Raw genomic sequence first — 19,388 nt, forward strand, 5'->3', positions numbered from 1 at the left:
AGCCTTGTAATTTTGAACCAATCCAGAAGACAAGGAAACTCCTGGATCAGTACCCCCAGAGGTATTGATTTGTTGTGGGAACATGGAGGACTTTGAGACTCGACAGATTTAACGTGCATCAGTCACCATTTACTACACGGGAAGTCTTCGGCCGGCGAGGATCGAATTTTTCAAAGACATTGATATATTATGTTTGCATGCCTTTAACATTTTTGAATCTATATGCATGGGTAGATGTGGGGTCGCGCAGTGTTTTCAATGGTTATTTCTTCATTTTATTTAATTTTTTATTTGTCAAAAATGTCGACTGGGAAGGACTGCCGAACAAGTACGTAATCGCTACGTATCTATGGAAATGAGAATTTATTTTTCAAAATTTTAATATCTCCTCGAAAATCCTTACCAGAATGATCAATACGTGTTCGATTAAAGGAAACTTGGAGTATAAGTTAAACTATAACTTTAAGAACGAACTGCCGTTTCTTACACTGTTACTAGAAACTAGAGTCACGTATAATCAAATCAAGAACACTTGTAACATTCGCTGATAAAAAAAACTTATAAAAAACTTATCTTTTAAAAATGTCCTTGAAAAAAAAAATTTTGAATACCATATTTTAGAGCGGCGTTGTAAGGAAGTTCTCAGCTTCCTGTTCTCAGCTTTTCTTGAAGATTTGTTAATATTTATGAATGTTTAAAAATAAGGTTTTATGAGTATAACTAACGATATGAACTAAACAATTTTAATATGAAGGCGTTATCTCAACGCGTGAACATAATAGAAGGCAGATATTTCTCTTATCAAAAACTATGTTTACTAGATTGAAGGGTTAGGTAGAAATTAAGAGATTATATTTAATATCAACTTGGCTTCACGTTGGGTAAGAATGTAAGTCAAATTTAAATGTTTTATTTATACAGTTGCGATATTAAACAATTATGGTTATTTGCGAATAAATAAAATTTGACTATAGTTATAGATAAAATCATACTCATAAAAACAGTAATTTAAATGCACTCATTGAACTTTCTGTTTGTTTTATAACCTGTGGATATTTTCTGACTGAAAAGCATCTTTTAAAATGTATTTTAAAAAATTAACAAAATTAGTATTATTTTTTTTCCAATTTTTGTTCATTTTAAAGCAATTAAAATCTCCTTTTTCAGCTTAACAGTTTAATTAGAATGAAAAATTACAATTTTCTCAGATAATATACAATAAGTTTACAATTTTGTATTAGTTACTTTAGATTATTGAAATATATACAGCTCTGGTCAGTTGCAAATAAATTAGTTTTGACTATAATTATAACAAAGTCATTCTCCTAAAAACAGTCCTTTTAATGTCGCTAGTTTACTTTATGCTTGTTTTATGACATATGTATATTTTTTGGCTATAAAGTGTGTTTTAAAATGTATTCTAAAAAACTAATTAAACTAGTATTATTATTTCTCAATTTTTTATCTAGTATAAGGGATTAAAATACACTTTAGCTTAACAGTTAAATTGAAATATGTGAAACAATCTTCTCTTAAAATAAGCAATAAGTTTGCAACTGTGTAAAAGTTATTTTAGAACATTGAAATATATGCAATTATGATATTATTTTTGTATTATCTATTAATTATAGTAATATTTTTGTTCAGTTTACGAAATTAAAATCTCTTATTTTAGCTTAACAGATCAATTAGAATAAGAAACAGAATTTTCTCAGATAATATACAATAAGTTTACAATTTTGTATTAGCTATTTTAGACCATTGAAATATATGCAATTATGGTCAGTTGCGAATTCATTTAATTTTGACTATAATTATAAAAATGTCATTCTCATAAAAAGAGTCATTTTAATACCCCCAGTGTACTTAATGCTTGTTTTATGACTTATGCTTATTTTTCAGCTGGAAAGTGTGTTTTAAAATGTTATTCAAAAACAAATAAAATTAGTATTATTATTTTTCAACTTTTGTTTAGTATTCAAGATGAGAATTTTACATTTTAGCTTAACAGTTCAATTATAATATGAAAAGCAAAAATCAAAATCAAACAAAAATTTTTCAATTTTTGTTTATTTTACGTAATTAAAATCTCCAATTTTAGCTGAAAAATTCAATTAAAGGAGAAAAAGCTAATAAGTTTAAAATTCTGTATTAGATATTTTGGAACAATGAAATTTTTACAGTTATGGTTAGTTGCGAATGAATTAGTTTTGACTATAATCATAGGCATTGGTCATTAACATAAAAACAGTCATTTTAAAATGCACCCAGTGTACTTTATGCTTGCTTTATGGTTTATAAAGAAGAAGCATTATTTTTTTTAAATTTTTTTTTATTTTTTTTTTAAAACTGCTAATATTACTTTTCAATTTTTGTTTATTTTACGTAATTAAGATGACTTACTATAGCTTAACAGTTTAAATAAAATAGAAAAACAATCTCCCATAAAATAAACAAAAAGTTCACAATTTTGTATTAAATATTGTTGAGCGTTGAAGTATATACAGTTATAGTTAGTTGCAAATAAATTAGTTTTGATAATAATTATAGATAAGTGTCATTCTCGTAAAAACAGCTATTTTTATGTTACCAGTGTACTTTATGCTTGCTTTGTGACTTAAGCATAGTTTTTAGATGGAAAATGTCTCTTAAAATGTATTTTAGGAACTAAAATACTATTATTGTTATTTTTCGATTTTTGCTTATTCAACATAATTAAGATCTCCTACTTTATTCTAATAGTTCAATTAAAATAAAAAAAATAACAATCTTCCTATAAAATAAGCAACAAGCAACAATTTTATATTTGCCATTTTAGAGAAGTGAAATATATACAGGTATGGTTAATTTCAGATAAATTAGTTTTGACAATAAGTATAGATAAGGGTTATTTTCATATAAACAATAATTTCTATGTCCCCAGTCTACTTTATGGTCGTTTTACGTCATATGTATATTTTTTGGTAGGAAAACATATTTTAAACAGTATCTTAAAATGTATTTTCAGAAACTAATTGAACCATTATTATTATTTTTCAATTTTTGTTTATTTTACGTAATTATGACCTCCTATTTCATTCTAACAGTTCAATTAAAAACAACCCTCGCAGAAAATAAACAATAAGTTTGCAATTTTGTACCTGTTATTGCAGAATATTGAAATATATAATTCAGAAAACCAATTTAATATTCACTTTTTTATTTATACAAATATTTGTAAAGCATTTCTTAAAAACTTTATAGTGTGTTGCATCATTTCTTTCTATGAACATATTAACATTCTTAATAAAAAAATAGAACAGAATGTTTCAATAAAAATATTAATGATTTACAACTAGAAATGCAGAATAATTGCTGCCTGTTTTAATATTAACTTGTAAAAACTAAACTTGCAGAAGCCATTTGAATACATCAAATCACGTGACATATTTTGCGTCTACCTTTGTCTCATTTCTAAAATAAAACAAAATTTAAAAAAAAAACCAAAAAAGTGAATCATTTTAAGAAGTTTTACTTTATGAATGAAGTTTTTAAAAATGATTTTAAAATGTTTTTTTTTCTCCTCCAAATGATAGTAATATAGTTTCCAAATGATTTTTTATTTAAAAATAGCCAAATTAAGATTTTCTGTTTTAGTCACAGTTTTTTTTTAAATAATATTTCTAAATTTTATTTTTTACTATTTATGTAAATAGTTTTATTTCAAATAACACCAAATTAAAAAATATCGCATTATTTTCTCTTTAAAATTTTCCTCGTTTAAGTTTAAATACTAATGGGAGAATCTGCATTTCTTTAAAAAAAATTCATGTATAATTTTTAAATGCTTAGATATCATAACTCTATTGTAAAAATATGTGCAAAATAAATTGATATAACAAAATATTTTAAAAATGCTTAATATAAAATACAGAATTACCTATCCCATTCTCTGATTACTTTTAAAATTAATTATTAATTTAATTATTATTAACTAATTATAGTTAGTTGCAAATAATAGTTTTCATGACAAAAACTCATAATCACTTTTAATTAAAACTTTCTAGTAATCCAAGTAATAACTTTTTATAAAAATTCTAATCAAGATAAATTTTTTATCAATTAGTAATATCATATTTGATCAAGCAGTAATTTAATTTGTACATTGCTCATAGTAGTTATTCCTTTTTGATAGAGTGATCACATTATTTAAAACACTAATTGTCGTATTGTGTTAAAGTTTTTAATTAAAAACTTTTATGGGATAATTGGTAACTTCATCTGTTGCCATTGTCACTTAAAGTTTTTATGGATCAAATTCTTATTTAAAAACTTTAATTGTTATTCACTAAATGACTGCATTGTTTTAAAACTTCAATTGAAATCTTTCATTGATTAATTGGGAACTTTTTTTTTAATTATAATTAAAACTCTCTTTTGATTGAGGGGAAATTTCATTTTAACATCGAAATTATTATTTGGATAGCGTGATCACATTACTTTAAAAATTTTAATTAAAAATGTATATTATAGATCAAATAGTAACTTTTCGTCATTGTTGTTTTCAATTGATCAAATGGTAACTTAAACGTTGCATTTGCAATTTCTTGCAGATAGAGTAATCACATTGATTTAAGATTTTTAACCAAAACCCTTTTTGTGGCACTTTGTTACATCATTTTTGGCATTATTGTTTAAGGTTTCTATTGATTAAGTAAAGACTTTAACTGCATTCCAATATTTCCATAGTGATTCATTGCTGATAGCATGATTACATTGTTTTAAGAATTTCAATAAGAAATCTTTAATAATCAATTCGCAGCTTTATTATTGTTATTGTTTTTAACAGTCTCTATTGATTTCGCAATAGTTTTATTTTTATAATTTTATGCCCTACTGATAGTGTGATAATACTGCTTATCTAATTTCAATTTGAAATCCGTATTGAGCTATCGATTGCATCATCATTTTTTTCCCATTGTAGTTGCAACTCACAGTAGATGTAAGATTTGTTCTAATCATTTCTTTCTAATCATCATTTTGAAAATTTTGCTTGTTTTTCATATCTTCACTTAGTATTTATCAATTATTGAGATGCGTGGGAGCTTTTACTCTTTTTTTACAAAAAATTATCTTTCATTTTTTTTCTCAAACGTGGTAAAATTTTTTTAATTAACATTGCTTAAAAGTTTATAATGCTGAACATCTGTTTTCATTATTATTTTTTCTAAAATTATGAATTACCATTTCTGTATGAATTACACTGGAGAGCACTATTTTTCTTTTGCATGAGATTTTTGCTACAAATATTAGATACTTTTAGATCTCTTATTCCAAATCTGTAATCGGTTTCTTTCTCCAAGCTACCATTTTTTTAATTACATTTTTTTAAATCTATTTTTTGTCGAAGTGTACAAATTTAAACACGTTATTTAAACCTGGGGTTGCGACAAACTTCTAAGGGAGTTAAGGCACGTCATCAGGATTAAAATTTCATAAGAGCTTATGCCCAAAAATGCCATAGTAAAGTCTAAGGGCGCTTCCCTATTATTAACTGTTTTTGCGAGTTTCTCTGAACAGGTCAAAATGGGGATAGTACGACTAAACTTTCAGGCATGGGTTACCACGCAATTTTCCTGATGATGGGTTCTAACTTCCCTAGAAATTTCCTGCAACATTTACTCTGTCTTCTTTTATTTATAACATTTTTAAACTTGTACATTTTGACAAAAAATAGAGTAAAAATATCATTGGAAAAAACAACAACCGTAGCTTTAGAAAGCAAAACTGATTCCAGATTTAAAATTTCCTCATCTGAATTAGACAAGATAAACTGGCATAGACAAGATATACTTGCCGAAATCCGAATTAGACAAGATATACTTGAGCAAATGAAGCAAAACATTTGTTTCCCTGTGTTAACTGGGTCAAACCTTTAGAAAAACTGTGTCAAACCTTTTACCCTTGAGAGTGGTATGGGATAAAGTTTGACCAACAGGAATTAAAAACGTAATAAAATATATTTAGCAATAATTAAATGTGTAAAGAATTGGTTCAGGCAACAATTTTGTTTCCAGTATCATCAAATTTAACTCATGAAAATAATAAATTTTAACTTATGAATTTAGTTAAGATTCAATAAATTGACCGTAATGAAGACAAATCTGTTATTTGCATTTTTATTTGTTTCGTGGCCTTATTAGTATTTTGAGGAACTTTATTTAATTTTATGCTGTGATTTTTTAGATTTCCTATCAGACAGGAACGTCTGTCAAAATTCTCGATTTTATACGATGGATCAAAATTTCAATAACAGCCATTTCGTAAAAAGAGAAGAAAAAAATGAAAACATAAATAAATAAAAAACATATTAAATTAGGAAAATTCAGCACTGAGTAAACTATCTTTTAGTAAATTAAACTAAGTAAATAAAATATTCAGTTGTCTTTATATGAATACACGAGACAAAACTCGCAACAAGGAAAAATTACTTTCCTGACGAAAACTTTCACTTGATTTTACTTGATTAAAATAATTCATTCGCTTAAAAAATATACAGATTGAAAATAGCAGTCAACATGTTTCCAGTTCCCAAAAATAGGTGCCCATTTTCAAGACTAGCCAGAAGAGAATGAGAAAAAAAAAGTGATTTGAAATATGAAACGTAGCGTTGCCAACGAACAATGGAAAATAGAGAGGAAAAACAAAACTGGAGAAATCTCAGTAGCCGAAAAAGAATAAAAATAAACATGGAAAAGCAAAACAAGAAAAACCACTTGGACTGAGAGGGTCGAATCTGGGTAAAATACATTTCCACGCGCTATAGAGGGGTTGTGAGAAACTGTAGTCGTTAACAAGAAAATCAGCATTTATATGTTCATGTCTGGCAAGTCTTGAAAATGGACGCTTATTTTTGAGAGTTTGAAACATGTCGGCTGTTAATTCTAATCTGAATATTTTTGAAACGAATGAAGTTTTTTAATCATTTAATGTATTTTGAATAATTTCGAAATTCAGCCCTTATAACAGTACCTAGAGAATAGGTTTACAGTTTCTTACGCTGTTCTGGAATACATATTAAAACCTTCAGACCAAATTTTAATCCATTATCTCAAAAGTTATGCTTGTCAAATACGCGTTTGCAAAGTTATTTTTTAAATGATTTATTAATCAAGATTTAATAATTCTATAGGAAGATATGTTTTTTCTGATCAATTTTTTAAACTCTTCTCTATGCATACTACGGACATAATTAAAATGATTCAGAACTAAGTAACATATATTTAGAAAGAGGTCCTTTATGAAAACATTGTAACATATATTTAAAAAGGGGTTTGAAAAACTCCTGTTGTTAATTTAATTCCTGTGTTCAAAAAAATATAACAAATTTATTTGAGCAAAAAAAAAATTTAATGCACAGTGGACCAAAAAAAATAAAAAAAATGGTGCACCCTGAATAACTTTTGATCTACTGATTGGATCTTCACGTTTTAGGACTCAATCTTAATGGCTCGAGGGGTTGACCTCAAATATGTTAATTAATTAGTGCAAACGATATTTTAAAATACGAAATCAGGCACTAAGGCGTACTTTCTCTGAATAAACATACCTTTTTTTCAACGGATTTTGACTTTTAACCCCCAAACGGGGGAAGCAGCAATCTGGGAAATATGGTCCCCATAGTTTTATCAGGAGAGTGATCCAAAGCTTGGAACCCATATTGTTAATTTTACTTCTTGCCAATTTCTCCATATTTTGAGAACTTTTTAAGAAAATTAAATTTTTACACACAATTATAAAATTTGCTTACCAAAAAGTCATTCCACGCCAAAAATTAATTTCAGTAAATATTTATTACCTTTTATTATTTTATTTAATAATGAAAAAAAAGTTTGAATTATAAGGTGTAAAATTTTTTGCATCATTGTAAAGAATTAAATTTTGCTTGGTAAAATGCAAACTTTGAGCATAATTGGTTAAATAGTTCCTGATAAATTGAATTTCAAAAAAGTTAGATATTTATATAACTATTCGACAGATGGATATAATAGATATAACTATTCGACTGACTTTATTTAAATTTCGTATTTTGCCGTGTAAAATTATATTCTCTAAAATCGTGCAAAAAATTTTGTACCTTACAATTCAAAACTTTTTGGGCCATTATTAAGTAAAATAATAAAAAATAATAAATGCTTACTAAAAATCAATTTTTGCATGGAATTATCTTTGGATGAGGGAATTTTATAAATGTATCATTTCAATTCGAAAAAACAATTTCAGTTTGCTTAAAAAGTTTTCGAGATATAGCAAAATACGCAAAAAGTAAAATTACCATTAAAGGGTCCAAACTTTGGAGCTCTCTCTTGACCAAATTATTGGGACCATATTTCCAAGATTGTGGATAACCCCTATATTTTGGGGGTAAGAAATCTGAATCCATCAAGAAAAAGAATATTTATTCAGAGAAAGTACGTTTTTGTGTCTGATCAAAAGTTATTCATCGTGGTCAATTTTTTTGGGCGCACTTTACATAGTAGTTGTTTTTATATACTCATTATCTGATTTTGTTTAAACATGATTTTACTTTTTGTATTTAATTGCCTTTGTAAAATTTTCCTTGTAGTGACAGATTTTTATTTTTTTTCTAGGTGTAATTAAGCGTATTTTTAAAACAAAATGAATAAAGATTCTGACTTGGATCTAGACAAGTTAACCGAAATAATTCAGGAATTAAGCATAAATTCCAATTCTGATCCTGATGCATCACGAAATTTAGAATATAAATCTGAAAAAAATCATTTAGTTGAAACTGATTTTGAAAATTGTGATAAAGAAAGTATTTCATGTAAAAATAACTTACAAAAGTTTGACTTAAATAAAAACATTGAAAATGATTTTAATAAAAATGCAATTATTGAAGATGACAAAAGTATTTCTTTACAAAAAGCTTCAACTGAAGTATCGCTGACTGAAAATAATTTTCCCTTAGCGTGCATCAAAAATGTAATTGAAAATGAAGATCAATTCTTCAAATTGGTATCATATACGAATTCTTCTTCATCGGATGATGAAAGATTTGATGATGACTTCAATAAAAAAGAAATAGGGGATGAAGATCATTTCATCAAGTTTGAACCATTCACGGATTCTTCTTTATCAAATGATGAGAGTTTAGATGAGGGTGTTATTAAAAAGGAAATAAAAGATGAAGATCATTTCATCGAATTAGAATCCTTAACGGATTGTTCGTCATCGGATGATGATGACGTAATAGAAAGGGGAGGACCAGAAAAAAATAAGACAAAGAAACACAAAGAAACATTTTACAAACCTGTAGTTCCTGTTCACTCTGCAGCATTTGGTAGACCGAAATTATGCCATCCCAGCAATTCTGTTCCAATTTTGAGAAATAACTACAGATCTTCCCAGCCGACCCAAATAAGATTGTCTCCTAAATTCGCCCTCAGTGCTCAGCAAATTCAATCAGGTTGCAATCCCCTTGAAATTTTGTATATCAATAGTCCTGATTCTGGATTCTGTTCCCCATCGTCACCAATTACGTCATCACAATATATGTTCCCGCTAACGCCTGCAGCTTTCCCAGCATCAGCATCACATCCTGCTTCCCTATCAACGCATATTACATCATCACAATATACTTTCCCGCTAACGCCGACAGCTTCCCCAGCATCAGCATCACATGCTGCTTCCCTATCAACACATATTACATCATCACAATATACTTTCCCGCTAACGCCTGCAGCTTCCCCAGCATCAGCATCACGTGCTGCTTCCCTATCAGCACATATTACATCATCACAATATACTTTCCCGCTAACGCCGATAGCTTCCCCAGCATCAGCATCACATGCTGCTTCCCTATCAACACATATTACATCATCACAATATACTTTCCCGCTAACGCCGACAGCTTCCCCAGCATCAGCATCACATGCTGGTTTCCTATCAATACCTACTGCTTCACCATCAGTAGATGTTTTTTCCCCATCAGCAGATATTTCTTCCCTACCATCGGATATTGGATCCCCATCACAACCTATTTTTCCCTCATCATCACATTACATTTCCCCGTTAACACCTAATGGCTTCCAATCGTCACATGCTGTTTCCCTACCAGCACCAACTTCTTTCCCATCTGTGGATGCAGTTTTACAATCTATTGTTTCCTCGTTACCACCCATTGCTTCCTCATCACCACATGTTGATTCCTCATCAGCATCCACTTTGGATTCTGTATTACCTTTTGGTAATGAAAGTGATGATAAGGAACGAGATATTTGTAAACTTGTTAATTCATTTATTGAGGCAGAAGAATATTTCAAAGAAAGAGGAGAGTTACAGCAAAATTCTCTCATTCCTGATTCAAATCGTGACGATATTGGGCAGCTTGCTGAGAAAAATTATGATCCTATAGATTCAGAGAAGACTAATACAGCTGAAAATCTTCAAAATGAGAAAACTTCATTGGAAGAAGTGCTCAGCCACCTTATAATCTCTGACTTATCTCAAGAGCCCGATGAAGTTTCTGATGAGTGGTGGAAGGATAATTTAAATGATCTTTATGACTCAGTATGCAATGCGAATAGAAGTAGAACAACTATATCCAGTTCGAAAAACTCTACACATATTGCAAGCAAAGTTCATGTGCAATGCTGCAGAGTTGATAGACAGGTGACCAGTGGTGAACAGAAAATAAGCTTCCAAATAAAGTAAGTTTTGGAACTTAAACTTAGTTTCAGTAATGCTTGTATTTTTTTTTTTTTTTTTAAATTTTAATAAACCATGTGATTTTTTTCCATTTACCATTATTTGCGGCAATAAAATTTATAATATTAAAATAAATATCCCAAATATAAATTTGTCTAAATTGATTAATTCTAATGTCTTTTGAGCCACCATGACATAGTGATTAAGGCCCTGATCTGTAATTGTGAAGAGCTGGGGTTCGCTCCCCAGTGGCGGTTTGAAGCCCATCCAGCCTCAAATTGATGGGCACCAGCTTGTGGGTGACGTAAAAGTGACCTGTGCACATGGCTGAGCACATTGCCTCAACCATGCCGTTGGTCACGATATTGTGGAGCCTTATCCTCCAGGACCCCTCTGTAGCGCTGTAGTGGGAATGCAAATGCTTTACTTTAATAGTGTCTTTTATTAATGCCTGTGGTAATATGCTTCTTAAGTACACAGTGTATAAGCATGAACGCTATGACGCGAACAATTTGAACGAGGGTTGGTGATTTATAGATTTCACCAATCTAGATTAAAATTAGCTGTATATCACTAAGCTATCACTTGAAATTTTCATCTATTCAGGTCTTCAAATATGCAAATACGTAATAGCTAATTATTATATTCCTCATACATTTCGAAGTATTACATCTGCGTTGAAATTACAACCTAATGTAGAGTTTTCCATAGTTGAATAAGTGGCAGTTTAAATATTTTGTTATTAATGAAATCTTAGTCAAAAGGACAACTAATTATTTTAATCGTTTAAGTTACATATTTTCATGTAACATTTGCAATGATCATACATAACTTTCCTCATTAAAAGAGTGGATTTGGGCTTAATGACACATGACGTCATGCTTGGCGGTTGGGAAGGGAGTTCTTTAAACTATGACAATTTGTGACATGCATTTCGAAATATATTATTTACATCTGCGTTGAAATTACAACTTAATGTAGAGTTTTCTATAGTTGGATAAGTGGTAGTTTAATTATTGTAATTAAAAAAATCTTAGTCAAAAAGACTACTAATTATTTTAATCGTTTAAGTTACATATTTTCATGTAACATTTGCAATGATCATACATAACTTTCCTCATTAAAAGAGTGGATTTGGGCTTAATGACACATGACGTCATGCTTGGCGGTTGGGAAGGGAGTTCTTTAAACTATGACAATTTGTGACATGCATTTCGAAATATATTATTTACATCTGCGTTGAAATTACAACTTATTGTAAAGTTTTCAGTAGTTTAATAAGAGGTTGTTTAAATTTTATTTCAATTAATGAAGTCTTAGTCAAACGAACCACAATTTTTTTCAATCGTATAAGTTACATATTTATGACCATATTTAACTTTCCTCAATAAGAGAGTGGACTTCAAGTAAATGACGTCAAGCTTGGAGGCAAGGAAGAGAGTTCTTCAAATTATGATATTTTGTGACAAAGGGGAGGTGAGGTTACCAAGAGGTGTGTCATCAAATATTTAGTAAAAATAATAATATTTAAAATCAGAAGATTAAATATCTTTACCTTTTTTCATCTTTTTCACTATCCTCAAAATAGGATTACAAACATAATCATTATTATTATGCTCACAGGTTTGGTTTTATTTTAGGGACAATGCTAAAATGGTTCTTCGAAACTCTGAAAGTTTTGATGTTACAAAGTATCTAGATGAAATTAAAAATGTACTGTTAAAAATCAAACATCAAGAGAAAAGTAAGAAAAAGATTAGAATAATTGATTATGATGAGAGAGAAAATTACAAGAACCTAGACCAAACGTAAGTAAAATAACTTACATAAAATATTTTATTTCCAGAGGTACATGAGTACATACCCACCGAGTACATGCGATATACGTTCTCATAAAATCTGTTGAATCAAAAGTTCAATGGTCGGTCGTTGAGCAGTACCATGAGTACAGAGATCCGGAGAAAATTTCCTTCCCCTTCATATCTATGACTAAACTGAAGAAGTGGCCTCACGAATGAGTGGTGTCGCCATCTATCCGTAGAATTCTGAGCTAAGAAGTACTTTCACCCTTGCGGTGCTCTCTTTTCCAATGAAAGGCGCACCTTCCTGTCTTAATTCAAGAAAAGCCAACGGCTAGCGAACTAGGCTTATCCAATGTGTCATTCGAAACAACAAAAGCAACATTTTATTTTCAATCAATAAAACAGTGTAGCAGAAAAAAATCAGTAATTATATAAGCTTTCGTTAATTTCGTGTTATTTTTTATTTATTCATAAAGTAGAGACTTAATGGTAGTAAATGGAATAGCATATCATTCGATACGTCTTTCTATTTATATCAACAGCAATCGTTAAATTTCTTGATCAGAGCGACCATTTCAGATGAATAAAACAGAAAAATATGCAACTAGACATAAGAATTGTTGTAAATAATGTTCAACGATGAAAATGCGTTATTTTTTGTGCAACATCCACTTTTTAATAATCCTGAACTGAAAGTTTTCCTGCTGTGTATTACACATTTTAATGTACTAAGTGTTCAATATTTCAATTATGAGTGAATTTCTCGTTGTTACATTTTATAATAAGTAGTGTGCAACAAAACTGTTGATAGCTCGCTCGTATAACAGTGTTACGCTGTGGGTTAAAACACAGAAGTCTTAAAAAAATATTGTTAGGTGTCGAACTAAATGCAAATATTCGAATATTAAAAATATTTAACTTAAAGATTGATTTAGACAAAGTAGTTTTATGAATTTAAAAGAGAAAATTTGTTTAAAACTCGAAACTTTTATACATAAATGAAATAAAGAGGAGTATATTTTATGCTCGGTTTTGTGTAAGGCCTTCTGGAACAATCATTCAACATTTTCTTTTTCTAATGACCTTGGTTTTTGAGAATTTTTCCATATTTTGAAAATTTTAACAACTTAGATAAATATCTTTTTGGTATATTTTCAAAAGGCTTGAAAATCTATTCTAATTTCATTTCTGCATCTTATACTTACGGAAATCTCACCCAACAAAACCTTTTTTCTTATTTTTTTTTGCTCGAGCTTGTTCTTCCTTCCTATCGGTAAAGCCATTTTTTTTTAAATTTTAATTCAACATGTCTGTCTCGTTATTTTTTTGTGTCATTTTGTGTTATCACATTGAGGGTGGTGCTTGTTTAATAGAACTAAACTATATCATGCCCGTTTCTGTAAAATTATACTTCATTTAAGTTGCTGTACTTTATTCGAAGCTTGAAACTTTTTAAAACACTCTAAACTTAGAAAGCGCCATCGTAGATGTAGCAAACAAACACTTTACTCCATCATAATTAATTATCTAACATTTGCACCAAGTCTACCTTACTTTACATTTCTAAAACTTGTCTACTACGTCGCTTTAAACTTGCGTTTTAACCCTATACTATCAAAATAGTACCAATCAAAAAAATTTGGTCATATAATCTATAGGAGATCTATACAAATTATGAAAACTATTAAACTGTGAGATATCTGAACCAAAAAAGTGGACAATTAGCATGAAATTTGAATTGAATTAATTTGAAAGAAGAACCTGGCTAGTACTATTAAACTATTTTTAATGTCTATATAAATTAGTGAGCAAAACACTTTTTAATTTTTTTACTAAGTAATTCTTGTAAGTCTTTAATTTATTTTGCTTATTTCATGGGAATTTTCTTTTGAAAAATAGGAACCTCCACTCTGCTGTAATTGAATCAAATGTAGAAAAAGTGTTATGCCTTGTTGAAACTCTAAAACGTTATGATCAGACTTTCTTTGATATCAATTGCAGAGATGCCAATAAAAAAGTAAGTATTTACTCTGTCATAAGAGTGTTTTTCATTGGAGTGTTAAAAATTGCATCTGATTCATTCATGGAGCATCTGATTTATCATTAGAGTGTTAAAAATTGCATCTGATTCAATCATTGGAGCATTCTTCTTGACTTAATTAAAAAGAGTTACGTTGCTTATCTATGATTTCATTTTTTAAATGATGTAAAAGTATGCGAAGTGTTTTGCAATCACCCCCTTAATATGCAGTTTCAGATCTTTTATCAAATATAAAATCTAAAGCGAATACGTTGGGGTTCGCAAATTAATATTTAAGCGTTTAAAAAGTAAGCGATTAAAAGCGATAAAATGCACCATATTGAATCTTTTTACAGTTTTATCTTATCTGATAGTTCTTTAATAACTGATAATAATCTAATAACTTGTATTTTTTGAACAAAATTATCGAGCAAGGCTCATTTACCGCTATCGCTCATTAACCAGAAAAAGTTTGGAAACAGATTAAAAAAAATCAAATAACTTTTATTGTGTGGAAAATTATAGAGAAATGTGCACCATATAAAAGTAAATACATCCCGTGATCCAGAAGAAATTTGGGAGAAAATAAATTTAAAACTATGTTATTAACAAGTATTGGGTGCAAACCAAATTGAGGAAGAATCGTGTGCCTTAAAATCTCGTAATAAGTCACGAGACGAAATTTGCACGCAAATTAATTTAAAACAGTTTTAAAATCGATAATTATAAGAAGAAATAGCAGATACACGTGTGATAAAGTTCAGAATAGTTTATCATAAAGAAGCAATGTTATATAAAAGAAATGTTGAACATGAAACAAAATTAATGCCGGATGTAATAGGCAAAATCTGCATAGAAAAAACAAGGCGTGTGGGTTATTAAATTCAAACTAGTTTATAAGCCAGAAGAAATTTGAAGCATTAAAATAAAATGAATTTAAAATATTAAAAATGCATAAAGAAATTAGTGAGTATATGTAAACTAATTTAAAACGATGTTGATTGTGATGCACAACATCACACACTATAAGGATTCAGAAATGCTGGTATCACGAAATCAAAAGAAAAAAATGGTAGAAATCAATAAAAAAAAATTTCAATGGATTTCATTTGAATTTCTTTATTTATTATCATCAAATGACCTCAGAAAATAATATTGGCTTGGGAGTTACAGCTTTAGAAATTCATCAAGTAGAATAAAAAGAAATCTCAAACCTGTTGTACTTTCATCAAAAACTGTGTTGCGTAACTACCACTACAATAATACAATTCCAATTTAATAGTATATAAGACGCGTTAACTCTCGATTCTGTCGTCCCTGTAGATGGATGACGGTTGACATTGCTGGTAGTTTTCGCCCGCATTGTTGATCAGAATTCGCCTACTTTGATGTATGGTACACATCGAACTTTTGTCTTGCTATTGGTGACTGTACCATTATCCTTGCATTGATGCTACTCAGTCTCGATCACACACCACTGGAGCTTGTACACACTCGACTGTCAATAGCAATATAGGAGAGACCACGTGCACAACCGTGAACTTAATACAGTTCTCATGACCAGCGCTCCGCGTCCGGTGAACTTAATTTAGCTCTCACCACCGGTGAACCGATACAGCTCTCCCGGTTTTTCCCAAAACGGCAATGAATCAACTAGTGATATTCATTCATCGAATTATATCCCAGATAAAGTTCTGGTGGGTGAGTAATGCAGTGTAACTACCGTTACAATAACACAATTTCAATTCACTAGTATATAAGACGTGTTAACTCGATTCTATTTAGTGGTACCTTTAAATGGATGATAGGTGACATTGTCGGTAGCTTTCGTCCACAATTGGAATTCATATACTTAGTTATGTGTGTTGTATTCTATTTCATAATCTTAATATCATTTAAACACAAATCATACTTCTATTTATAGGCAAAATTAAGAACGCAATACAAATAATTTTCTGCATATTTATGTTATTCCGTTTATTTCCGTTATTCCTGTCATTTCCGTTTTTTTACTCGCGAGCACAACGACCAACTGGGGGCGTTGTTATTTAAGACGAATGACTGCTAGCAGAACAACACGATCATCAGTTGGACTGGCGATGTCTTCAATGTAGCATCGTAACATTCCTTCTTTATCGTGGCTTATTAATTTTTAAAAGAAAAATGCTTGATATTCTTTTTTGTGCTAGTAAACACAAAATGGAATCTCCTTTTTTTTAGAAAAGGAAAATACAAAACTCATTGGAAAAATATAGTAAATAAACAGAAAAAATATGTATGTCTATTTAAACTTTTACATTCCATACTTTTCTGAATCATATTACTTCAAACATCGTGTGCAATCAAAATTTAGTAAAATATATCATAAATGTGCATGTGTGTGCATTGCTAATTTTTATGCTTTGTTTCAGACTGCCTTAGATTATGCTATCCAGAAAAAAATACCTTCGCTAGTTAACTACTTGAAGGAAAACAATGCTGTTCCAGCAGTAACTGTATAGTTTGCCTTTATCTTATGTATACCAAATCTACCTCTCTAACTGTCTATTTAGGCAGCTTTTGTTATCAACAATCTTATTAATTGTTTTCTACCAACGCTGTTTGAAATTGTTAATACATATTTTATTTAAAAAAATAATTCTTTTGTATTTTATAATAAAAATTAAATATGGGCTTTTCTATTTTTTGTTATACATCTCTTTGTTATTAAAAAAATTCGCATACTATTTATGTTATGAAAAGTATTATTTTGAATATTTTTTCTCTTTTTTCTTTGTAACGGAACGAATAATTTTATCTTTTTATTTCTGATCCAAAATTATAGAATGTTAATTTCCATTGATAAAACTATGAAACTTTTAATCTATTGATTAAAAGTTTTAAGAACTGTTTAAATTATTTTTTCAATCTCTTTTATAATTCTAAAAGCTGCCAAATTTATAAAACGGGAAATTAATTCCAGTAATTAAATGTATTTAATTCCACCATATATTTTTTAAACATTAAAGTTAGGAAACTTGTAAACTTGTTTTAGTTTGAAACATTTGTGTGATATATTTATATGTTTTATTTTCAATTTTAGTATGTTTTTTATGATTGCTTTTTTACAATTCCGATGTAAATAAATTATAAATAAAATTTTTGTATCTTCATTAAAGTTCTGCTCCTTTTAAATTCAACTTCATTGACAAAACAAGTAGACTGTAACATGTTTAAGTCGTATTCGCTCTTCTTAACGGAAATTTGATTGAAAATACAAGAATTGATTTTTTTTAAATAAATTCATTGATTTAAACATTAAAAAATTAAAGGAAATCACTTTAAACTAAACTAATCTCAGTGGCGCAACAGCCCATAGAGGGCCAAGGCTTACTGTACCAACACCTCCTAAAAGAAGGAAGGCCTCAGCACGGATCAATTTAGTTGCCCGATCGAACGAAGATAACTGCGCAGTAGATGAAAAATAAGAAAGATGTCATTTCGTTAAGAGTACTAAGCTGCGCAGTGGTTGAAAATACGAAATAAGTCATTACGTTTGGACTACTAAAGGATATTTAGGGTAACCCGTGCTGAGACCTGCTCTTATCTAGGAGGTGTTGACTGTACCCATCTCAGTTTTTCTGACCTGGGGTGCAGGAGCAAATGTTCCGGTTAGTAGTCAGCCAAACGCGGAACCCCCAGTGTTAAGCTGCCAAGTATTCTTGGTACTCATTTATCGACTCACTGAAGGGATGAATGGCTGAGTCAACCTTGCCCGGCCCGAGGATCGCACCCGGTACCTGTAGCATGAGTGTACGAACCGCTACCACTGAGCCACCAAGCGTATATTACTTTAAACTAAAGTAACCTTTTCGAGTAATATAAAAAGAAGTGGTTATTTTTTTCCCTAATCATTATACATAAGGCTCTGTTATAAAGAATATCCTTAAACACTATTCGAGTTGCACGGTTGATATATTTTACATTAATCAACACAGTTCAAATACGGAAAAAACTTGAAGATGGAAAAAAAGGGAAATTTTTTTTAAAACTTTTCTTCCAAGCTGGTGTTGCTACGGCTCTAATAATGCGTCAGCTGTATAGCGGAGTAATTAATGAAAAATCCATTCCATAGAAATTGAATGAGGAGGCACAGTTAAATATTTAGAGATGCAAGAAAATTTATTTTTCTTAAAATAAAATCAATTCTGCTCCACATTAATGGGATACCTGAGAGTGACGTTGTGTGGGTATTTTGATCCAGATTAGTTGTTGATGCGTGGTATTTTTTTACGTTAGCAACTGTTCTTCCCACTCTATTTCGAGCATGCCAAGCCCGCAAGTATCAATTCTCTTAAGTGACATAATATATATTCTTTCACAAAGATTTCAATTCTTTCTCCATACATTTCTTATTTAACACAGACAGACATAAAGTCATGTAGAACATAAAAAAACTAATTATGCATCGAATTGCCAGGTACACAAAACAAAAATATGTTACGGTTAGAATAAATTACATAAAAAAATAATAAATCTAAGCAAAGTAAAGGACGTAGATGAGAAAGAATTATATTTCAATAAATTTGAGGTGTGACACTGCACTGTTTTTTAATTAATTTCGCGTTAATTAACATTCTAACTTATGTGGTGAAACTTAGCTCAACTTTAAACGGCCATTTTGCTTTTAACTATCAGCTGGTGCTGACGTCATAGTTCACGTGTGGAGGTATCCGAGATCTTCTTCTTCTTCTTGAAGTGTAAGTACCCAATTGGTTGCTTGTTGAGTCGGTAGCGAAAGTTTTTCATTTCTATAAGCGTGTCAAATTTTGCATGATAACAAAACAAATGGCATCTGATGCTTGATTTTCGTAAAT

At 29.7% G+C, this 19,388-nt stretch overlaps 1 protein-coding gene across 1 annotated transcript; it reads left to right on the forward strand.

Moving 5' to 3' along the window:
* The first annotated feature begins 612 nt into the window (after nt 1-612).
* On the forward strand, nt 613-17,146 carry LOC107447135 (uncharacterized). Its single transcript, XM_043044571.3, has 5 exons — nt 613-889; nt 8,631-10,712; nt 12,351-12,518; nt 14,412-14,529; nt 16,944-17,146. The coding sequence occupies exons 2-5, from the start codon at nt 8,659-8,661 to the stop codon at nt 17,031-17,033; spliced, it is 2,430 nt and encodes an 809-aa protein (XP_042900505.2). The 5' UTR covers nt 613-889; nt 8,631-8,658; the 3' UTR covers nt 17,034-17,146.
* The last annotated feature ends 2,242 nt before the right edge of the window (nt 17,147-19,388 follow it).

This window comes from Parasteatoda tepidariorum, chromosome 9, assembly GCF_982258835.1.
Source record: "Parasteatoda tepidariorum strain Cologne lab strain chromosome 9, Ptep-v5.0, whole genome shotgun sequence".
NCBI lineage: Eukaryota > Metazoa > Arthropoda > Arachnida > Araneae > Theridiidae > Parasteatoda > Parasteatoda tepidariorum.